The sequence below is a fragment of the Acartia tonsa genome, chromosome 12, assembly GCF_053477335.1.
Source record: "Acartia tonsa isolate MP-2025a chromosome 12, ASM5347733v1, whole genome shotgun sequence".
In the NCBI taxonomy this organism is placed as follows: Eukaryota; Metazoa; Arthropoda; class Copepoda; order Calanoida; family Acartiidae; genus Acartia; species Acartia tonsa.
In genome coordinates, this window is record NC_137271.1 from 17003448 (window position 1) to 17028114 (window position 24667).

Sequence of the window (24667 nt, forward strand, 5' to 3'; positions counted from 1 at the left end):
AATCATCGCCCCATATGGAGCGATGTCATGGAAAGGACTATACCCAAAAAATTTTACTTGTCCCTAAAGGTTTTTAGTCTAATATAAAGCAATAGGACTGTATGACTATAAATAATTAAATAGTTATCATTATTTCAGTCGTTTTATTTTCTTTTACTTTTAATAATCGATGTATAATTACATGTTTTGCCTCAATTAATAAAATGGTCCTTTCAGCTGGCTAATGTAACAATACACCCCATCCACCCCTTCTACCCCATCCCCTCCCTTCCTACTGACTAAATGAAGACTAAAGTGGCAACCAAATTGATGACAAAATATCTCCTGTCACAATATCCACGTATATTATATCCATTATTTTTTTTATTTTTGACCTGGTATTTCCACTTGGCTTTCCTGTTCCACAATTTTTTGGTCCAAAGCTAATTACTCCAACTTGCATCCTTAAATTTAACAAGGAAAAATCATTGATGGACGGACAAAGTGATTTAAAGAGCAGAGCTGGATCTTTAAATCATTTTAGTGGTGAGCCAGATCGGGGTGAGCCGAATTTCAGCCAATCACAGCGCTCTCATTTGTGGAAAGTTGGCTAGCCCCGATTTGGCTCACCACTAAAATGATTTAAAGATCCAGCTCAGATTTTCTGTGGTGTACTATAACAAGAATATAATAGGAATTTTTTTAAAACCTGTTTATTTTTTATTTCTATTAGTATTTTGATTAATGACTGACAGACCAACTAAATTATATACTGAATGCTCATTAGTATCGGTAAATAAGCAGGAAGGGAAGGGACATTGGGCTGTTAATTAAACTGGTATCCTAAGTTTAAGAATCACATTATCTTATGTATAAGCTGACCTAAAATCTTTAGTTATTTTTGTTAAATTTTCATTTGTTCGTTAAAATCTAGTAATGTCAAAACTTTTCAACAAATAATTATAATCATTAGAGATGTTTTCAATTTATCGTCCATAGTCTTATCCCTTAATATCTGTCTCGTCCTCAGAGAGGCTTTTTTAGTTCTTCAAGCTCAGAATTAACCTTATCCTAAATTCCTTATTCCAATGCGCATTCAGCAGCATTCTTTCTTTTTCTGTTTAGTGTGAGGTGAGCGCATTTTTGTCTGCTTGTAAACTTTACTTTTGGAAGAATCGAAGCAAAAGAAACAAATTGTGAGATGTATATAAAGCTTTCTTGTGTGTTACAGATAGTGGAATGATCCAATAGTTGGCCAGGGGCTTTACCAAAACACACTTCAGGTGCATAGTAACTCCCCAGTATAGACAAGCGTATGTTTATAGGGAAATTTTAATAAGTTTCATAAAAAGGCATTTATAATTATGATTCAAAGCATTGTTTTATCTATTCGTTGGTAAACATATAAAACTGCATTATTACATTTTAATTGAAGTATTGTAAGTAAAATAATATTTCTTTACATTCAAGTTTAACCCAAAGATTTAAGAATCGAGCTACGTTGCTTATTTTAATAAACCAAAGTCCTGACCTTAAAAACAAAATTAGTCTGATATTCAATAAAATATTCTTGATGTTTATTATATTACTAATAAAAATTGTAATTTCAGGAGCATGCAAATAGACTTAATAAATCTATAATAAATCTATGTCAATACCTGTTGTTGATTTGTCCTGGCAATGGTTGGATGTCTATAGAATTAAGATCTTAGACTTCTGTGGTTCCTTAAAGTCAATGCTTAACCATAAAACACCAATATGGTTAAGACAACATCCCTGGAAATAATTATTTTCAACTTACCAAACCGAGGATTCGCGATCTGTTGCCAGACTTTTGGTTGATGGAACTACATAATTGATCACAATTGGTCCGCCAGAATCACCCTAATAAGAAAAATAACAATATAAAGTAACAAAGCACAACAAATAGGACAGACAAACATTTACAAATACATAGTGACAAACCTTTTAAATTTAAGAAAAAAATCTTATCTGGAAATCTGTCAAAAAAAAGCTGAAATACAGATTTTTTTCTAAAAAAAGTCCTTTGTTGCACACAGAAACCACACTTACTTTAAGTAAAGTAAGGAGCAGAGCTGGTTAGCCATGCAAGGTTAAAGCACTAAAAGTATTGGCCTCAAAAGTTAGCCTCGCAGGGATTTGGTGTGGGGAAAAATACCCGGTTTATTTTTAATTCATTTAATTCACTCAACAAGCACCTTAAGTGAAAGCACCGAGTACCTTAAACAATCTTTGAAAGCAAATAATTTAGGGAGAGATGGGACATTAGGCTGTTTATTACACTTTTTTTTCGATGACTTAACCACTTTGGGGACTTTTATTGAATTTGACTGTTTTTTTAATAAGTTGAGTGTTCAAACGTTTTAATTACTAAATGTATCTACAGAAGGGGTAATTTTGTGTATCATCATTGAGGATGTACAATGAACATAAATTTTTTGGCTATTGTCCCCTGTAGATCCCTGAAATAATAACTTACTTTGCATGAGTCTTTACCATTCTCTCCACCAGAGCACATATGGTTTTCAGTTATCCTCAAAAATTATTATTTTAGATCTTCAATATGAGTCATCAACAAATTGTCTTGTTTTATAAAAAAGTGTAAATATGGTGTTTTTAGTCGTATAAAAAGTATGGCTCAATTTAACTACTTAACCTTATTCAATTTTAGCTATGCAGTGAACTAAATTTAAAAAAAAAACAATCTTACCTAATTAATCAATAGTTTAATGTCATTAATAAATTTGTAATGTTGTAATAACCGCGCAGCTAACAATTACCCAATGTAACTTAACCTAAGCTAACAGACCTAAATCAATAAATAATTAAAAGAAAAATTACCCTTTCCATTGGTTTAGATTTATTTAAAATATTAGAACAGGGTGGCGTTGTGCTTAAAAAGGCGAAAAAAATAAAAAAAAATTATTTACCTTACTTCATTATTATATGTTCGTTCACACTATAATAATAAATTTTGTAGTATTTTTTGTTGTGAAAAATATGAGAATTTTATGAAGAAAATATGAAGTTTTGATAAAAGTTTTTAAAATTAAGAATGAAATACCTCATTATTATCCATAATTGGAAGCTCAACTTTTTGCATTACTGGATATGCATATTTGGATTTTCCATCATCTAATTTAAATAAGAAATGTATAAAAGTTCATTACTAAAGTAATACATAATGCATCAATGTGACATTGAGGTAATGCTGTCCCTTCTTAACAGAAACACGTGGCTTTGTTTTTTTGCAAGTAGTGGAAATATTTACACTTTTATAAGCACTAGAAAGTTTCAGCGATTCCAACGATGAAGATTAGGTTTTTAATGATTTTTCAATGTTTTTAGATTTTAGTGTTATTTTTTAGATCTTCGATCAAAAAAATCTTCAACTTTAGTTCTTAGTGTTTTCAATGTATTTCAATGTTTTAAATCTGAAAAAAAATCCTACGATAATCTTTCTAGTTCTCCATGTAAAAATGAAAATTTATATCGATTGTTCCATTCAAAGAACAAGGGACATACAAAATATCCAAAGACTGAAAAAAAGCTAAATTATTTGGAAATTTTGAGGGAAAAAAAAACTTTTCTAGAGTTACCTTGAAGTGTATGATTTGAAGTAGCAATAAATCCCCAGCCAACAGCATGGGCTCTAAAATAGTTTCTTTGGTGAAAATCTTTGAAACTTAATGTTACTTTATTTCAAAATGGTAGCTACGCTCCCAGCCTCTAGGGGCATGACAAAATATCTTTTTATTGAAAACTTTCATTTTTATCTATTCCTTTTACTTTCTTTCATAATCTTGATGTATTAGCCTTAGATATGTCTGTGAGGGTGGGAACATTAGACTGTAAATTATTACAGTTGGGTATACTTACTTTACACCAATAAGATCTTCATCATAATTTTTTATTCTGAGTGCCTTAAATTCTTCTGGTTGCCCTACATCATAATCATCAATAAATGAGTTAATAGTTATTCATCACATCGCATTATAGACAACTTATCGAAGATATTTCATATTCATGGATAATTGTCTGTTATGCAATTATGTACATGATAATTCAGTATGGCTGAAAAGCGTTTTCAATCCAGCGAATATTAATGGTTCCAAAGCCATACTGGAAAATTCAAATACTAATCTATACAGTTGCACAATGGAGAAAATAAAAAAAAGATTATCATATACAAGTATATTCTAGAGCTCATATAACAAATTTAAGCTTTTAGGGCAAGGAGTGTGGGGACATTGGGCTGTTTATTACACTATTATGAGGTTGAATCAAATTCAAACTTGGTTTAAAATTTAAATATATTTCTGTTTTATTGTTTTGGAAATTATTAAAGTTGCCCTTTAGAAAGCAATTTTTCCAATTTTTAGTATATCCACACAAAACAAATACTGGCGAGCTGAAAAGATCCGAGCCTTAAATAATATTAAACAATAATTTAGTCCTGTCTTTGTCCCACTGTGAGTTCTACAAAATCTTTACCTAATGGTAAGCAGACAAAATTTACACCATCGTTCAGCTCCACAGGTCTTTCAAGTTTTACTAATGCTATATCATTTGGTGATCTATATAAAACAGAATTGAACAAATTAAAAATTTTATAATAAAAACATAAAAATGAATTAAGATTTGTTTTTGGATATCAAACATTAATTCCATATTTAATTCTTACCCAGTATATGAATTATAATTTCTGTGAATCTTTATTTTCTTCAAAAACAGATAAAATTATTTAACTTATTTCTTTTAATGTAGGATGGGTTAAGATTGTACTTTCAATGACAGTAAAATATTACTTTGGCCTTTTTCTAAAATGAATAAGCAATATTTACTATAGGTCAATCTTTTTTTTTGCAATCGTATATGATCTAAGGCAACCCAAACCCACCTGTCTTTTTCATAAAGTTATAAGTTTTGTTTTGTTTAAAGCTTAAGATTTTGATGACTATTGAACGGATTAAATACTCCAATTTAGGAAAGCTTAACATAGTTCTTAAAGATGTCTTAGGCAATTTCATTTTAAGATTTACGTCTTTGGATGGTGTCACGGCTGCAATCACACAATTTGAGTCAACCAATCAAAATATCAAAAAATATTTTTATTTCTTTTCTGAAAACCACTAAATTATCAATACAGATGGTTTTAGGCTATTTTTCAATCATGGCGTACATAGACTAGATACTAGGGATTCAGCTACTAGTAGTAGAATATAATAGTTATGCAATACCCAACAACATAATTTTAGGGGTGAGGATACAGATATCACTGCTTCAGATAACCAGTAAAAGGCTTTGTTTTAGCAATAATAAGCTCTGTTCCTGGACAGGTATTATTTGGTTCTCATCCAGACAATTATCCTTCGTTGTACAATCCAGTCTAGATACAAGGTCATATTCACCAATGTTGACAATCTCCTAAATCCAAAAAATATGTTTCAGTATGTATATTTTTAGAAATTTGTATCATTAAAAGGAGAAATCGATTATAAATTGGGAAATCACTGAAATAAAAATTTAACTTACATCAGTTGTATCTGTACTGAAATAGCAGTGAGCAGCTGTCAATACATACCACCTACAAGAAAACATTAACTATCAAGTGCTGCTTCTAAACCAATTAGTATCTGCTGGATTAGAACCGATTCCAAGCCATACTGAAAAATCTTATCGTATTCTAAGTAAATTCCTGAGAATAATGGGAAGAGGGATGGGGTTTAGATGTGGTTTGGAGGGTTGATGGGGGGTTCCCTTATTTTAGCCAGCTGCAAGTATTAGTTTATTAGAGTACATAAGAAGCTAGTGCAACATCCAACTAATGATATATACAAATTTTGTACCTGTTTATAATTGTTCCTCCACACCTCCAATCATTTATTGTGCGAACTCCATATGATCTTTTTACTTTCTCTTTCTTACCTACAATTTTTTAAATACAAATTTTAAAAAATCATTATTTGTTTTAAACAGGTTTTATAGAAGCAGCTTATAGTACCTATAAAAATGACATCATACAATACAAATGACCAATAATAGACCCGTATACATTTTACCATTGGTCAATATAAATGTATACTACCCTATCATTGGTGATTTGGTTTGTATTACGTCATTTGTTATAGGCACTCTAAGCTGTTTGTATTGTTTACAAACCAATAAGTGCCACAAATGGATAAACTCCTGGTTTTGCATCTTCTCCTCCTATAAAAATAATTTTATAGATATCCTATGTGTAGGTGGCAAAATTCATACAAAAAAGTCTAAGAAAGAAATTTGATATTGTTGTGAGAACAAATGTGACAGGACAATGAAAAATATTTCATAACATTTAAGATAAATCATATTTCTGTATTAAAGATTGAAAAAACATAGTTAGCTCAAACTGAGTTAAAAACTTCTTTCTCATGTAAATAGTATATTTAAGATATGTCCATTTTATTTCTATCTTTCTTTCATATCTTTCTTTCATTGGAATCATAGTGAACCATTTTGAATTATGAGGTTTTATTTTTGAAAAAGATGTGTATTGCCTTTCTCAACAGACAGATTTTTGTTTATGTATTTCTACATTTTCACATTGCTAAGACCTGGTTGCCTTTATGTTGAGAGAATTTATCAAATAACTCACCCACTATACTTGACAAAGATTTGAAACCTCCACAATTTCCATCTTTTACACTATATAAATGAATAATTTCATTTCGAGTATGGCTTTGAAACCGAATAATACCCGCTTGATAAGAACCGGTTCTCAGCCATAATAAAAAATCATGTGTGGCATCGTATTAAACCCAATTTTCTACAAATATCAAAATAAAAATCATAAAATTAATAGCATCTTGTTAGCACGAGCCTTTTAATTTTATTATCCGCGGAAAGCTATCTATAATACGATGCGATAAATAAATATTAAAAAAATAGTAGAATCTTAAAAATATACCTCGGTAAAAAGGAAGGTGATTCATCTGGTTGTTGGTTGGATACAGGAGAAAAAGTCTATAAAAAAGTTACTGTTATTCCTCAAAGTCCATAAATATTCCCACCCAATATTTTGTAATAAATTAAAAATAAGGGGTCTAGTTTTTGGTTTATTTGTTTATTACTTTTGGTCAGATTAGGTTAGAAAATATTTGGTTCTGGGTAGCCCCGCATGGTTAGAGTCCCACTCGGTTATAGGGCATAAAAAAACACTAAACCTCCCCGCCCTTATTTACCAAAAAACAAGGGGAAGAGTTTATCAGTGATCAATAGCCATTTTGTGTAAAATCACCAAAAACTGTTCACAGCTATGTAAATGTTAGAATTAGTCATTTTGTCATAAATTAAATATTAATCTAGATATTTTTTAGAACCGACCCTAATTCATTTTTAAAAATTTTACCACTATATTTTTTATAATCATATTTAAATAAAATTTTACCTCCTTGCAACAAAAATAATTCCTAAAATAAGTTCATAATAAAGATTTGCAAAAATATATTGTATCAATTATTTTCTTTTTTATTTAAATTGCAAAGTCTGGTTAACTATTCTCAAGATTAGATTTAATTAATTAACTTAGAACTGATTTAAATTATGGCCTATGTTGTATATCTAAATTATAATCTAAGAAGTCTAATGTCTAGATCACACCAAACAAACAATATTTTTGGAGAAATATTTTGAAATATAAAAATTCAAATCCAAAATGCTTCTTTTTTTGGAGACGCATGGTTTTGATTTCATTATCTATTTTTTTAAAGTTATGTGCAAGATTTGAATTTATTCCATTGTTATCAAATGTTTTATTAAAGTCATACATGGGGGAGGAAACCAAGTTTTGAGCAATTTTTGACAATATTATGGAACACGTCCGAGAACACTTTGAATTTAAACAATTATTAACAGTGGACTATATATACAATCATTCTTTTAGTTGTTTTTTTTACTTTTTCTTTTTATTTAAACATACAGTAAGTTCTATTTAATGAATTACAACCTTCCATTTTTTTCACATACTTTTGCTTCAACTTCAGACCGAGTAATTCTAAAACAGAAAGCTTTATCATTACAAGCAGTTAAAATAATTCATATTTACACGGAGCACTAGAAGGATTAGCATTGAGATTATTGCATTTTTCTTTTTTTTCAGTTTGAAGTTTTTTTTTCTTCTTATAAAAATACTAATATTTCCACTACAAACACAAAACAATGGAAATAAAACATTGACAAAATAGTGAGAACATTGCAAACATTGAAAAAGCTGAATCTTTTTGGGAATCACTAAATCTTTCTAGTGCTTGTAAAAATAGTAATGATTTTTTTGTGTGTAGTGGAAATATTACCTCAAGTGTGAGGTTCTACTTCTGCAGTGCCCTGACCTTACTATCCCAGTAGGGCTCTCCTAATCCTAACTTATATGAACATACCTTCCATTTCTAAAGTCATCGATAAAATGGTCTTTTTTTTATTTCCAGCCCAGCCAGGGGGATCTAACTCTGCAGTGCCCTGACCTTACTATCCCAGCAGGGCTCTCCTAATCCTAACTTAAATGAACACACTTTTTATTTATAAAGCCATCCTTTAAATTATATCAATTAGGGGGCTCTAACACTGCAGTGCCCTAACCCAACTATATAATATCTCTCCAAATCCTAACTTTTATGAACATACCTTCCATTTCTAAAGTCATCAATTAATGAAGGACAATCTCTGCAAGATTCACCAGAGAGGCATTCCTAGGTATTTAAATTTATCGTTTTTTAAAATTTTATTTAAATACAAAGTAGCTTGATGTCTGTCCGTCCGTCTGTCCCTTAAGATCTCGGTAACCGCTGAACCGATCGGATTCTACTCTTCAGAGTAAATATCTATTGGTCCTGTGGTGGTTTTAAGCTATTTTCTTGGATGGTGGGACACCTCTCCCCCCCCAAAAAAAATCCCCCCCATTTTTTTATTTTTTTATTTCGAATTTGATACTGGGGCAGCTGCAATTTTTCTTTTCCCAAAAATTTTGAAATTGATACTGTGGCAGCTCCAATTCTTTTTTTTAAACCGCTAGTATAAAAATAAAGCAATAAAGAACATATGAATGCGTTACTTTCTACGACTGGATTTAGCAAAAATATATATTGATACCCTAAGGTATTAAATAATTAAAACAGTACCTGATTTAACTGTTTTGCCAGCTTACAACATGTGTATCCACTATTTAAGAAAGTTAGAGTTTTAGTGATATAAAAAGGAGTGTATACATTTTACCAAACAAGAAATATTTCAAAGAAAAGTATGTACTACAATTATTTTGTAAAGTTTTATAATACCGTTTCTCGTATTCATTCGAATCCGGTGGATAGGAACCGGTTCTCATCCATACGAAAAAACTATGTCTAGCATCGTATTATATCCAGCTTTCTACGAATATAGAAATGTACAATCATAAGATTAAAACTAGTTTTTTTAGCCGGTGACTTCGTCACCTCGGGGCTAAAAAAACTAGTTTTAATCTCATAATTGTACATTCTATATCCGCGGAAAGCCGTTTATAATACGATGCGAGAAATAACTATTCCTTATTTGTTGGCTTAACAACTTTTATTGAATTTCAATTGTTTGGTTTATTTAGTTGAGTGTTCTTAACCACTAATTATAATCTACAGTTGGGGATGTACATCAATTTATCTCCATTAACTTTTCCCTTTATATCGCTGATTGAACACTAAATCTCTTTCCCTGATTTTTGGATGACTACATTGATTGGCCAAAACTTCGGTTTTTGAAATCCTAAAATTTAAGAACTTGGTACTTTTTTGTGCTAAAACAGTGCTCGGCAGCCACATCCGTATCCAAAATATTATATGTAAATAGAAAAAAAAGGATGACAACATCCACAAGTAGCAAAGCACAAAAAATTATGAATAAGAACACGAACAAGGAATTTAAAGAACTGTTGTCAAAATCAAGAATATTAGAGAAAATCACGAAAACTTTCTAACATATTTTTTACTTTTAAATAATTATATTTCAGTATGATAACGGACAGACTGGCGGTCAAAGTAAATTACATTCTGAATATTAAAACAAGGAAAAATATTGATTTTATTATCCACAAAAACTTTGCGATTCGGACCAAAAACACCAAGGATATGTGAAAATAGAAAAGTAGCTGAAAACCTGTCTTAAAGCAATCCGACCGCCATGTGTGTATTATACCTAAATATAATCCATATTCATGGGAATGTTGACAAAAAGTTTCAGTCTTTTATCATTTATAGGAGCCTAGAAAATCACGTTTCCTCCAAAACGTTTCAGCCAGACGGACATACAGACAGACAATCAAATTATAGAGTACATTCGCTACAAAAAAGACATACTTTCCAGATCTGAATTCTGTAATGAGCTCAGGACATGCTTCACAACTCTCATTTGATGAACACTCTCTAACACCCTAAATATTTAACATTTACATCGTCGCCATCACATAAAGTACCTTGTTGAACAATGATACCCCTTCTCCCAACTTAATTTTAAAATTAAAGGTTAGGGCCCCCTACACTGTTAAACATATAAGAAACAATCTAATCCATTATCACGTTATCACAAAAAATGTGAGGGAGGGGAGTGTTTTCACTGCTCAACAAGAATTTTGTGTGAAAGCGCCTTTACTTTGTATTACCAATGAGATAAAGTAAAAGTATAGCATGTAGAAAACTTAGGTTTGTGTATCATAAAAAGAAAAAAGAAAACAATGAAATCAAAAAGAAAATGACCAAACAACTCAATTGCATACTTTACTTGAAAAGTTGATTCGTTGCAAAGAAGCTAGATTAAAGATTATGACGTCAAAAAAATTAACTAATGAGAGGCCACTATAAATTTTACCATTGGTCAATTACAGTGTACACTGGACCATCATTGGTTAATTTTTTTACTAGCTTCGTTGTAAAGCAATAAAATAGAAAAAAAAACTGCATGGAATTAAATCATAAATGTTTCAAAATAAGCTATTGTGGTATCCGCCGAGGATAGGTGGCAGACACCGGAGTTCAATTAGATTACGGCAGTGTGACAGACGTGGACACCTTACTATAGAGAAGCTACGCTTCTCTAGCTTTCACTAGATAATGATCAACATCGATTTTAGTTGTCACTTTATTGAAGGGTTGTAAGATACTGAAGTTATACACAACAAACAATAATTACAATGGATAGGAATAAATGATCATAACATAAAAGCATTATAATACATATACAATAGTCAGTTTGGGCAATCATGATTCCCCATCCCTGAAAAGGGTGGGGGGGATTAAGAATACAGTTAACCATAATATAAATACATATGGATTAGGAATAAAGATGGTTAAAGATAAATCATACAGTAAAACATAGATAATTGCAATGGTTAGGTAGATGGCTATCCCTGTCTGGGGCAGGCAGCACAATAGGTAGATAAGCATAGAGGGGTTGAGTGGTAGGTCTGGGTACTAAAGAGGGAAGGTTTGATGATTACTTGTGACAACAACAGTCTGTGTGGGGCAGGTTTAGATCCTTTATCCTCAGGGTTGAGGTGGTGCTGATAACTTGGTGGTTGAAGGGGAAGGTTCCGGTGCTTGAGATGGGAGAGGGAGGGTTAACCCCCTCCCTCCATTTGCAGGACAACTGAAGGATAAAATAAGTACCGTTATCTGACATCTTTTCAGGTGGCTTTCATAATTGCAGAATAACAGGATTTAACTAGGTGCGTAGCATCACTATAATGTCTTGGTTTCTGCATGGTCCAGAGCTGCCGCATACCACAACTCTCCCCTCGGAAGGCTGGAGGGGTTGTCTGCACCGCCAGACTTCCGACAGTGGTTGCGGCCTTCAGTTTGTTGTCCTTGTGGAATGGGTCCGCCAGGATACCAGTTGCTGGACGGTGGTGGACTCCAGCCCTCCCCAGGTCTAACAAAATCGGCTATATCTGCTGGAGTAGCTGGTCCTGTTGGACCTTCTGGCCGTTGGATGTGTACCTCTGAGGCCACCCTGGCAACCTCCAGGGGTGGCACAGCACATGAGGGGGCTTGGACCAACAGCCGCCTGGTATACACCTCTGCAGGTTTCTCCACTGGGCTGGTGGTCTCCATCGTGTTGGTCACCTTGCTGCTGGCAGGCTGGCTACTGGATGCAGGCGCAGTTTCTTCGCCCTCGGGGCTGGTCAGGTTCATTCGGCTTCCAGGGTCTCTGTCAACGCGGGCAGGTGGTGGTTGCCATACTGTAGGAGCGTTGCCTCCTTCAGGCTCATTCTGGACATTGGCAGGGTGGTGCATGGCAGTCAGACCTGCGGGGTAGGGAAAGGTAACAGTCCACCCTTGATGCCGGAGGCTGTCTTGGATCTGCAAGGGTGGCTCCGCTCTAGTTGGCTGGGAGACAGGCCCATCCACGGACACTGCTGCTAGTGGACTGGAGGCACAAGGCTCCGGATTTCCTCCCCTAGCCTGAAGGGGTCCAGGCACATTGTCTCCATCTTGGGTAGACATAATTGTTGGGGATCCTCTACTTCTATGGTTAGGCTCGGCACTGGGCGCATCTAGTTGTGTTACTCCCCAGGCAGCGGTCAAAGCTTCCTCAGTTTGGCTGGTAATGGCTGATACCCTGGCTCCTGGGGCAGATGCAGGGGGCGCAGGCAAGTTTGGCCCAGCCCAAACTTCCTGGTGCACCAGTGCAATACAATTACCCTGGCTTGGTTGAGGGAGGTAGACAGCTGGATGCAGTTGAGGGTGAGGGACAGCTGGACTCTCCCTGCTGGCTGGGGGCTCTGGCTGGCTGGGGGTGACGGGTGTCACCCCTTCCTCTGGGGCTGCGGGCTCATTCCGGGGTCCAGGTATCTCGGTGGCGGCGACGGTTGTCGCCCCAGGCACCAGTGTGGGGGCGCTGGATAGCACCCCCCAGTCTTCACAGGGGTCCAGGTCTCTCGGTGGCGGCGACGGTTGTCGCCCCAGGCACCAGCGTGGGGCGCTGGATAGCACCCCCCAGTCTTCACAGGTGGCGGCGACGGTTGTCGCCCCAGACATCAGCTTGGTGGTGCATGGAAGCACCTCTCGTTCCTTCCAGGTGGCGACGCCGGTTGGCGTCTCATACAGCGACTCAGACTCACTGGCTAGCGCCTCTTGCCTCTCCCCGTACACCGTCCCGGTGGCGCTGGGTAGCGCCCCTCGGCTCTTGCTGGGGGTGACAGGGGTTACGGACACCGGTCCCCTGTGGTTGCGGCTGAGGTCCAGGCCAACCCGGTTGGGTTCAGCCGCTCCTCCCAGCACGTTGATCCTGGCCACCATGGTCCCAATCTGAGACACAGACTCCTGGGTAGCCGCGGCCCCAGCGGCGGCAGCTAGTTGGGGTGACGGCTGGGCATCTCCCTCCAGGTGGACCTGGGTGGCAGACTGGTTGCATGCAGGTTGTTGGGCGGCCTGGTGTTTCTTCATTGCCCGGTCCCAACCGGTTCTACACTTGGCGGCTGTGTGGCTGTTGAAGCGGCAGCGCCCCTTCGTCCAGCTGGGTCCCATCAGGCCGGCTTCCCCAGGGTGTAACAACCTGCCAGGTCTCTCCTCCTCCAGTTGGGGCACCAGCTGACAAACAGGGCCTCCCCTACTAGGGGTCAGGCGGTGCTGGGCTGCTTGTGGTGGCTCCTTGGTTACATTCAGCCTCCTCCCCAGACACACAGGTTCCTTCCATCCAACAGCGGCTCTCCTCCCCTGGGTGGCGAGGCCAGCCTCGGCCTTAGCTTCTGCAGGTGCTTCTCCACATGAGGGATCCTGCCTCTGGGTATGCCAGGTGGTTGGTAGCAAAGGCTGTTGATGGTGCCAGTCGGAAAGGGGGCTATGATCTCTGGGGGCTACCTGTGGCCAGTGTGTGAACAGGTACCCACAGGTGGACCAGCAAGGCCCAGAAGATGCCATACTGATGGTAGCCTGAACTGTATTCCGGACTGTCAGCAGACTGTTGGTAGCCACCTGAGTTGGGCCAGAGTTGCCAGCTAGTATTGCGTCCCTGCCAGGCTCCGTCAGCTGCGGGTGGGGAGCCCCTGCGGTGGTTCTGGTTTTGGCAAGGGGTGGCCTTCTTATTGACTTTCCTAGTTGGAGCTCTGCATCCTGGTGGGCCTCCATCTTCAGCAGCATGGGGGAACTTGGCTGGGACATGTGCAGTGGTTCAACAGAGTAGCGGCATCTGGTCTTGGAGTGTGGGGGAACAGCCTCACTGCTGCTGGTCAACCCTGCTCCCTCCGTGCTGGGTAAAGTCTTCCACTGCAGCAGGTCACCAGTCCCCATCCTTAGGCCGGTCCCCAGTCGTTCCATGCCTGGGGGCTCCCAGGGAGGCTTGGGTGGCGGCTCCCCCACCCCCAGGTACGCGTCGGGCATCTGGGTGAAGAGCCTATTCCCCTGGGACAGCTCCCCATCCTCCAGATTGGTGAGGCCAGTGCCAGGGAGGACCTTTCCACCCCAGAAACAGGTGGTACTGGCCCTAGGGCTGGGCCCCTTTGAAATCTCAGTTCTGGTGGTAGTGTCCATCTTGGGGCTGGCCACTAAGTCTCTGAAGCTTGTCACCTTCTCAGTAGGCTCAGTTGCATCGTTCAACACCCCCAGGAGGACACCTACAGGTTCAGCAACCCCCAGTCCAGTATTGCTATTTCTCGTACGTTGAGCACCAACTGAACAGGAGCTGTGCAGCGGACATTCAGTCACCCTTCCAGACAAGGGCATCTCAGGGACCAGGGGTCTGTGATCTGGCATGTGTTTGATGTTCACTGTACTCAACACAGTAGGCCAAAGTAATAACAGAAGCAGTATCTTGTAGATATAGGAGCAGAGTAGAGTAGCCGCACCGCAGGGAGGTTCGAGCCGGCTCACCCCTAGTATAAATACTATAGCTGTGTAATTAGGGTGGTAGTCCACGTAGCCGTAGGCTCGGTCCTCCTGGCTCAAGAGTTTCTGTGGCTGGCGCGCCCCCATGATAAGTAGTAGGGGGTTGGTTTGTTGGTGCCAGCGTCTTGTTTAACTGTTGAGCCTGAGTTGTTCTCCTTTCCAGTATAGCTCTTGATTTCTGTGGTAACCAGCGGATCTTAGCTTAAAGGTAAAAAGGAATATGTTAGGGATCCACAGATGTCTCTAGGAGCGTATCCGCTGGTAGATATATGGATAGGTAGGCTAACTATATATATATATATATGGCTACACTCCCATATATATATATACGTGTATAAGAATATCCCCAGAGCTAGCTAGCTTTCCTCCTTGCTCCAAAAAAATGACGCTTCCTCTGTATAAAGTTCACAAATATGGGGTCGATGGTCCAGGTACACACCACCACTGCCCAGTGTGGGGCATCAAGTCAGGCTATGTCCACAGGGTGGGCGTACTTTCGTTCAGTTACCATATCAGTTTCCAGTGTTGTATGGTGGGGTTAGTATTCACTTACGTGTACCCATGATACAAAAAAAAACAACATTAGTTATCACTTGGGTATTTATATATACATATATTTGTTTCACTAACCACTCAGCTTTGAAGTAGGGTTGGCAGGGCTAGGAGATGTTGAGGGTCTGAGCGGGTTTAAGGAACTGGTTTAGTTTTCCTTATCACACTGTAGACAGGGAGGGAGGAGCTTGCAAGTTTTTCTCCTAAAAAAATATCTCTGATGTATGCTACAGAGTGGCCCCTCTCCTGTGTGGGTGTGTGTGTGTGCGTGTGTGTGTGCGTGAAATCTTCTGTCCTTGCAACGCGCGTCCGCACCTTCAAATCCGCGCACACGGGGAAAACGCGCTCTCACCCCTCAACTCGCTCCCTCATTGGTCCGCTTCGTCCGTTGATATTATGATATTTTCCGCACTCTGTTGCGCTACCCGTGAATGGCGCTCTGTGTGTCCGATCGCTAGCCCCACACTACAGACGGACTTAGCCTAGTGTGGTGGGTAGGAAGGGGGAAGCGCGTAAGGGGACGGGGGTAACTCCGTCCGTTCCCCCTGTGATGGAGGGGGGTAACTGTGGGCTGGTGTAATATTGCCTTTTCTTCTTAATCCTAGGTTTATCTATTATATCACCCTGATTGTATTTGCCTTCAATGGAGAGGGGCTTCTCCCCTTCCCTTGGAATAAGGGGTGTATTGTTATTGTGCTGTGGGCTTTAGATATTTTGATTGTGTATCAGGGTCCTTGTTTATATTGCATCTAGCTTTTATTATTGTCCTTATCACAATTGCATAACAAATTTGTTTACCAACTCTGTCCTATTTTTAGTTGTTATCACAATACCCAATAATCCAAGCCTGTTCTATTCTTAGATTTATCACAACACAACAATTTGTTTGCCAAGCTTTGCTCATAAATCTATTGTTTGGCCATAACACCAGGGTGGTAATCCTTGCACTGTAATATAATATCTGTTTTTCTAGATGGGTGGCTGCGTTGTAGCCTCTCAGGACACTTATAGTTGACGTAGTTTTTCTCTGTTCTGGTGCACTACACTCGTATGTTGGCTCGCAGTTTGCAGCTATGTGGCATGTTTCAGCCTATCGGCGGCAGGGAATTTCCCGTCCTGCTAGCGCCGCTTATCCAAATCCAGCTGATGGCGGCAGGGAATTTCCCGTCCTGCTAGCGCCACTGGTTCGGATCCTGCTATTTCTTGCAGTAAAATTGGCCTATTTTCAGCCGTTTACACTTCTTTGGCTTGTTTCAGCCGGTCCGCAGGCCTGTTTCAGCCCTTTTGGCGCTCAATTCTCCGTTAGATATCAGCGCTGCTCGCGGTTATTCATCAAATTTCGCTGTCTTGCTTCCACAACTGCCAGATGCAGAGTTAAACTTTGCTATCCAGGGTGGGTAATTCAGGTTGCTTGCGTCAGTTTTGCCAGATTCACTGCTGGGAGTACCTTCGCCTCAGGTGCGCGTCTGCTCTACACTTGTGGTTCGCCGTAATCTCACACAGCTGTCACCAAAATTGTGGTATCCGCCGAGGATAGGTGGCAGACACCGGAGTTCAATTAGATTACGGCAGTGTGACAGACGTGGACACCTTACTATAGAGAAGCTACGCTTCTCTAGCTTTCACTAGATAATGATCAACATCGATTTTAGTTGTCACTTTATTGAAGGGTTGTAAGATACTGAAGTTATACACAACAAACAATAATTACAATGGATAGGAATAAATGATCATAACATAAAAGCATTATAATACATATACAATAGTCAGTTTGGGCAATCATGATTCCCCATCCCTGAAAAGGGTGGGGGGGATTAAGAATACAGTTAACCATAATATAAATACATATGGATTAGGAATAAAGATGGTTAAAGATAAATCATACAGTAAAACATAGATAATTGCAATGGTTAGGTAGATGGCTATCCCTGTCTGGGGCAGGCAGCACAATAGGTAGATAAGCATAGAGGGGTTGAGTGGTAGGTCTGGGTACTAAAGAGGGAAGGTTTGATGATTACTTGTGACAACAACAGTCTGTGTGGGGCAGGTTTAGATCCTTTATCCTCAGGGTTGAGGTGGTGCTGATAACTTGGTGGTTGAAGGGGAAGGTTCCGGTGCTTGAGATGGGAGAGGGAGGGTTAACCCCCTCCCTCCATTTGCAGGACAACTGAAGGATAAAATAAGTACCGTTATCTGACATCTTTTCAGGTGGCTTTCATAATTGCAGAATAACAGGATTTAACTAGGTGCGTAGCATCACTATAATGTCTTGGTTTCTGCATGGTCCAGAGCTGCCGCATACCACACTATAAGGCTTTAGATATAATTCTTTCTTGGAAATTATGTAAAATTGGCGATATCCATCAAAGTGATTCCTGGAGCACAAATAACCACCCCCCCCCCCTTGGGCCCCCCCTTATTTTTTTAATATATTGAAAGTTAAGTGGAGTAGTAGGGGGAGTAGTCTTTTGTAACTTTGTTTATTACTTTAGGTAAGGTTGGGTTAGGTTATTTTGGGTACTAAGTTAGGGCATTGCAGGTGAAGGAACCCCAGTGTAACCCCTCCGCAGGGGCAAGGTAAAGGAAAAAGACATCTTTGGCCATATCTTTTAAATTCTCTAGAAACATTTCTCGTATTCATTCGAATCCGGTGGATAGGAACCGGTTCTCATCCATACGAAAAAACTATGTCTATCATCGTATTATATCCAGTTTTCTACGAATATAGAAATGTACAATCATAACTATTATAAACTTATATCCATAACTTGGAGATCAATTCTGTTTTCATAAACCATGTTTCGGCCCCTTACAGTAAAATGTAAAAAGAATTTGACTTATTTTCAATTTATTTTTTAAATTAGGAGGAGGAGGGGAGGGGGGCTTGGCAGGCATTTTGAGGTAAAGCGTCGTAGGATTGACTAAGTACATATCTTTTAAATCAGAGATTTTTTGTGTGTAATTTACATTTTTATTGTTTTAATTACCTCCGCTTCCATAATAAAAGTTATTTTTTTTTTAAATGTGGTTTTTCTAATAAGGTTTTTCCTAAAATGCCTAGCAACAATTAATTTTATGTTTTAGAAGCAAAGATACACTACATGCACTAGTATGTCTGTAAAAAGTAAGCTAATAAATAAAACAATAAATAAGGATGACAACATCCATAAAAGCGAAGCTCTGAAACGTTATGACAAACGAACATTACAACTTGTATAATCAGAATATAAATTATAAATGAATAAAAGTCGAACGAAACAAAATTGTAAGTAAATCTGCTGAAAAACTGTTTAAAAACATGATATTGTTTAACCCTTACAGATCGGGCCCCAATTCCCACCTTAATAGATCGGGGGGGGGGGGGGGCTCAAAGAGCCCCCCCCCCTCTATCTCGGCTCCTGGTACAGATAAAGACGTAAAATTTTTTTTCTGGTGGTTCATGTGTATTTTTAGAGAAAATTACTTTTTCTAGTCATAGCAGTCAGACCGCTCCTTAGCCGCTTTTTGGCGGCCAGCCTAAAACAGCTGTAGAGCGGCCAATTTTGCAGTTAGGATGACCAAATTTTAGGACGAACTTTTATTTTTCATAACAAAAAAATTACTTTTTCTGATCATCGCCGAAAAACGGCAAATACCGGAAACCGCCATTTTCGGCGGTTACGGCGGTAAAACGGCGGTTGGCGGCGCAAATTAATATTTTTATCTGTTTATTATTGCTCAAGGATTTACCAAAAAAAATTATAGGTCTCTAGCTGTAATAGAAGCCACGATATTCATGATATATGTCTGTAGTAAAAGCCGGACAAAAATCGGTCATAAAGTCGGTCAGGGAGCGGTCAAACGGTCATAACACCACTTTTCTCAGATGGTCATTGATATATGAGTATTCACCAAAAAAATTTTAGGTTTCTACCTTATACACAAAAGTAATAATGTAGAAATTAAGATTTATTTAGAATTTTTTCTATTTTTTTTTGCTACCTAACCGACTTTGACCGGACACCATGACCGACACAGACCAGATATCCTAATAAAATTAACTCTTGCCGACGTATAATTACTAAACTTAAAAAGTCATGAAGGTACAGCTCATCATCTTACCTACAAAAAAAATGTGATTGAAAAAACTAGAGGGGGGGGCTCTTTGAGCCCCCCTCCCGATCTGTAAGGGTTAAGGACATTCTTACACTTTTAGGAATTGATTATAGAGTTGCTTCGCTTTCTAACTTGTACCTAACTTCTATAGGAATCATCATGCAAAGTTTGAAACAATAGGAAAATTCTAATATGCCTAAATTAACGAAAAGAGCTATCCGTTACGTACGGATGGACCGACCAAAATTATAGAAAAGCCTCGCTTTTAAAAAAAGCACCTAATTTTTTAAATCCGAAGTATATTTTTCAACATTTATATAAATGCCTTGCTAATTACATTGTAACATTATTGTTGAGAAAAAATTGAACTAAATAAGCTTTTTTTGTAATGGAAAATAATATCATTTCAACAGTTAGCAAGATCTTAAGCTGCAGACAGACAATTGGATATCCTATATGTCAGTTATTTTACCACCTGTACAGCTGTGAAAGAAAACACAATTAGATAAACTCTCAAAATCATTATATTCTGAAATATAAAAAAAAACATCCTGTGACTACATGTATCACAAAAAATAATCAACTTTAAATGTTTACTCACGACTGTGGCTTAACATGGGTGATAGGTTCGATTCTCGGGCCTCGGCTCAAGACCACGTCAAAACTAAAGACGTTAAAAATGGTTCCAATTGATAACCCAGATATTTGAATACAAAAGGAGTAGGAGTAATTATGTCCCCTTAGCTAATTAACCTGACGTTAATTAAAGTGTCATGGACAGTACGAGGTAATACACATGTAGAAACAACCTTAAATGCTTTGTTTAAGTCATAACCCGTACCTGTAAGAACTAACTAGGTTTACTGGTTTCCTGTGGCAAACATGATTGTGATAGAGAAAACTTAAATTTTAGCCTTCTTTTTGAATTTTACTTTTTACCGACTAATTAGGTTTGATAGATGTTCTCAACTAAATTTAAAAACAAGATTTTTTCTTTATAGATAATTTGCCTGCCATAAATTCGGTAATTTCCTACAAAGTGCCTGTCGAGCACTGACACCCACCCCCTTAATTAAAAAAAATTAAAATAATAGGGTGGGGATTTTTTCTTATGACTAGTCCCTGTAAAGGACCCTAATCCTGCGGGCTTACCCAATTTATTTTTAAAATATAAGGGGAAGGGGGGGTATATTTGTGCTCCAAAATGCACTTTGAGGGATAATGCTGTAAATTTAATTTTTTTTTGCAACAAGTTACTCAATAATGTTGTTAAAAATACTGGTTTTTAAAAAATAAAACCATAAAATCTTCCATTTTTTACTAAAATCATCCATCCACAAATAATATTGGTTGCTAGGATGCAGTAATTCTGGATAATGTTTGTGCTTTTATACCCCTCCTCCTTAATTTTTAAATAATTGAAAACTAAGAATCGTTTTTTGTTTGTTTGTTAATTACCTAGGTTAAATTAGATTATAATGTGTACTGGGAACTGGGTAGCTATCACTTTCTCAATGTTTTTATTATAAACACATCAGGGAGGAAGTGGACGTTATAATGTAAATTTCACTGGTACCCAAAGTTTTACACCCCAGATACTTTACTGTACACAAAAAAAAACTTTGGGCAAATTTATTGTTTAGTTGAAAAATGAACAGAGAGTTGATTGTATAATTTATACTGTTACATAACTGATACATATTTTGGCCCCATGCGATGTACTTTCCCACAAAATTTGACTGTTGGACACAATTCCCCCCCCCCCCCCCTTATATTAGAAATAAATTGAAAGGAGTAGTTTTTTTTTCCTTTGTATAAACACTACGGGCAGGCATAATGATGCCGGGCTACCCAGTACCCAATATAAATTAACCTGAACTGACCCTAAGTAAAAAAAGAAAAATCATCCGAAGTTAGATTATTTTCAATATTGAGATGATGGGGGGGGGGGGGAGGTTATGCACTACAAGGCAAGGCCCATATAAGTTATATAATTTTAGCTGCAAGAATAAGATATCACACAGAAAATAGGCGATCATATCAAAAGTTATATTTTATCTTTAAAAGTTATAAAATTATCCTGAATCGATGTAGGAAAAGTCCTAAAAGTGTTCTTAAATAGTATTTTTTATTTAATCAATATTGCAACAATTTTTATACACTTTTTTTATGTTTATCAAGATCTGACACTCTACAATGTATGTTTGTCCTAACGTCTCATTATAGAGCTTCGCTTCGCTTCGGGATGTTGTCATACTTTGATGATATTTAGAATTTGCCACTAAATCATATAGATACACACTTATAGTTAACGAGAATCTATAAAAATATTCTCTAATCAAACAAAACTTCCATTAACCAGCGTTTCTTGCCTTCACTGAAGTTCAAAAGAAACTGATTTTTTTTTATAATTGAATATTCCATAACATTGTAAAAGTGGTTTTATCAACAAAGATCCTATACCAAAGTGTGCTTAAACAAAACAAAACCGCATTTAAAAAAAAGCAACAGTCTTTAATTTGTATGTCTGTTTGGAACTTTTTAGAACACAAATTGTCTTAGTTTAAGTTGTTGTACCTATATTATCCATGAGTATAATCTTGAGAACCTTGAAAACAGGATAACAACCATAAGGTCTTATTTTGGTATATTTATAGTCAATTGCATGATTATGCAGCTTTGGTTTTAGCTCCTTGAGCCTGGAGCCGCAGTCATAGCCATGATGCTCTGGCTTCTACACCACAACATTCACAATATTTATCCTATTTTTCTGTCTACGCTATACTTGGAAAATTCTAAATGCAATATTTTAAGTAATTTGAGAATGCTTTTCATCAAAGTTCCTATCGAGCAATGAACCCATCCCCATCAATTATTCCCTATTCCAAACTCCTTAATAGTATTAAACCTTGTGGGGCGTATACCAGCGGTGCCCTAACCCTGTGGGGCCCCTCGTTACCCAGTTTAACCTAACCAAACCTAAAGCAATAACATACCAATTACCCCACTCCATTATTTTCAATTTTATTTTAAAATATGGGAAAAGGGGGTTGCAATGCTGAATTAGGTACTTAGAGGGAATGCGCATTTTTTTGAAAGTTTAATTTTATCGACTTAATTTTATTTATTTTGACCATGTACTTTAGTTATAAAAAAACAGGCCTATTCAAGTATTCAAGAAAACTTATTGTAATTATAATGATTAACTTAAGATAATAAATCTAGTTGTCTTAAAGCTACTCTGGTATGTAGGCAATCTTTTCTTTTGTGAGAGGGAAAGAAAATAAAATCTTCTACCCCTCAAAATGCAGCTGGACTAAGTATCTCAAAAATCAGCCATATTATGTCATAAAAATGTGGGATTATCCATCTAATTTTAGGGGTTTCTTTCCCACTTCTCCTCTAATCTCCCTCATTTTTATTACGTCACATGGCTGATTTTTGAGACACTTTGTCCAGATACCTCAAAATTTTCAAAGTCCAAGCCTATATGCTAGTATCATATGTGGTAGCAAAATCCTTTAAATTTCACTTTGCCTGTAGACAGTCTGTAACCCTAAGGAGGAAATGTGATTTTCTAGGCTGCCGTTTATGACATATAGCTGGAATTTTTTAGTGAGGGTTATGATATATATGGTTTTTAGCCTTATAAACCTTTTTCAAGGTTTTTCTTAGGTTTTTTATCTTTTTTCTTTTCTTTGTTATAACAACTGAAGATCTGCTGTATAACCCACTCATTTTGATGTTTTCAATCTTGTTTTTTGTTTCTTTTTTAAAATGATTCGATACATAGTACGGCCTTTATTACCTTATTTATGTAAAATGAAGAAAAACAAGAAACAAGGATGACAACATTCATAAAACAAGGATGACAACATCCACAAAAGTGAAGCTCTGAACCGGTAGGACAAACGAACATAAACACTTGTAGAGTTGAAAAAGTTGAAAAAATTGTAAGTTAATTTGTTAAAAACGGCTGAAATACAGGATAATGTATAAGGACATACTTACATTTTTAGGACTTGATAATAGAGATTCTTCGCTTATAATATTGTACTTTGTTATCCTAGGAATCAGTATTCCAAAAATCAGATCAATCTGACAATAATATCACATACAAATTTGTTGTTAAAAAAGTTAAAAATCGACTTGTTTACAATGGACGTACGGACATTCTGGTAATGTTTATATAGTTGGTACGCTTACTAAATTGTACCTAATTACTACATTAATCACAACCCAAAGTCTGAAATCGATAGAACTACACTAACATGCCTAAATTAACGAAAAGATCAATATTTTCTGGACGGATGAACGTACGTACAGACGGATCGGCCCTAATTAAAGAAAAGATTTGCTTTTAGAAATGTGGAAACAATATAGACCAGGAACATTTAAATAGACCTGATGTTTAGTATTATAAAAAATAATCATATACATAGAAAATATATAAAATCACGAAACCTCTTTACATCAAATTTGTAATTTTTAAAAGCTAAGTTTTTCTATAAATAGGATCGGTCCGTACGTCCGTCTGTAACGGTTAGAATTGTCCTATCGACTTCAAACTTTTCGTGAGGATTCCTATAAAAGATAGGTACGACTTAGAAAGAGAAGCAACTCTATAATCGTTACCAGAAAGTTCGTATGTCCATTTCAAACATGCTGATTTTTTTTGGATTTTTTCACATCAAATTTTTGGATGTTAGAACGATCCGATTAATCTGGTTTTTGGAATACTGATTCCTGTAACAACAAGGTACAATTTTATAAGAATTTGGGCGTTTCTAAGTTTGTAACAACCAATCAAGAAATTACGATGATGTCCCCAATGTTTTAGAGCCATCGAATGAGAGAACGTGGTATATAACCATTATAATGTACATTCCAATGTCACAACATTCCCTGCCAAACCCACTTCTTTTTTTCCTTTCTTTTTCTATTACTATACCGTACCCCGTTTCCACTTGTTTGAGTACAACCATATTACTGCCCAATAAACCAATGAGCTACGCATATAATGCGTAATATTTTCTTTGACAGTACGCACAAATTATGCTCTTATGAAATGGGATAATTGTTAGCTATTGGCCAGGGGTAAAGAGATAAATAAGTTTTTAAAATCGAAGCTTTTCTAC

At 37.1% G+C, this 24667-nt stretch overlaps 1 protein-coding gene across 1 annotated transcript in view; it reads right to left on the reverse strand.

The window, feature by feature from the left end:
* The window catches only part of LOC145334201 (chymotrypsin-1-like), a 36518-nt gene extending 16455 nt beyond the window's left edge, over positions 1-20063 (reverse strand). The window contains exons 1-22 of the mRNA XM_080179571.1: positions 20005-20063; positions 10362-10435; positions 9721-9771; positions 9156-9195; positions 8662-8726; positions 7988-8035; positions 7430-7451; positions 6950-7005; positions 6638-6687; positions 6163-6210; positions 5850-5928; positions 5536-5587; positions 5332-5427; positions 4685-4722; positions 4495-4577; positions 3880-3943; positions 3600-3652; positions 3065-3135; positions 2931-2959; positions 2480-2534; positions 1781-1863; positions 375-443 (exon numbers count right to left, since the gene is read on the reverse strand). Coding sequence (XP_080035697.1) covers positions 375-443; positions 1781-1863; positions 2480-2534; positions 2931-2959; positions 3065-3135; positions 3600-3652; positions 3880-3943; positions 4495-4577; positions 4685-4722; positions 5332-5427; positions 5536-5587; positions 5850-5928; positions 6163-6210; positions 6638-6687; positions 6950-7005; positions 7430-7451; positions 7988-8035; positions 8662-8726; positions 9156-9195; positions 9721-9771; positions 10362-10435; positions 20005-20052 — 1274 coding nt within the window. The 5' untranslated portion in view covers positions 20053-20063. The remainder of the gene's footprint in view (positions 1-374; positions 444-1780; positions 1864-2479; positions 2535-2930; positions 2960-3064; positions 3136-3599; positions 3653-3879; positions 3944-4494; positions 4578-4684; positions 4723-5331; positions 5428-5535; positions 5588-5849; positions 5929-6162; positions 6211-6637; positions 6688-6949; positions 7006-7429; positions 7452-7987; positions 8036-8661; positions 8727-9155; positions 9196-9720; positions 9772-10361; positions 10436-20004) is intronic.
* Between the last annotated feature and the right edge of the window lie 4604 nt (positions 20064-24667).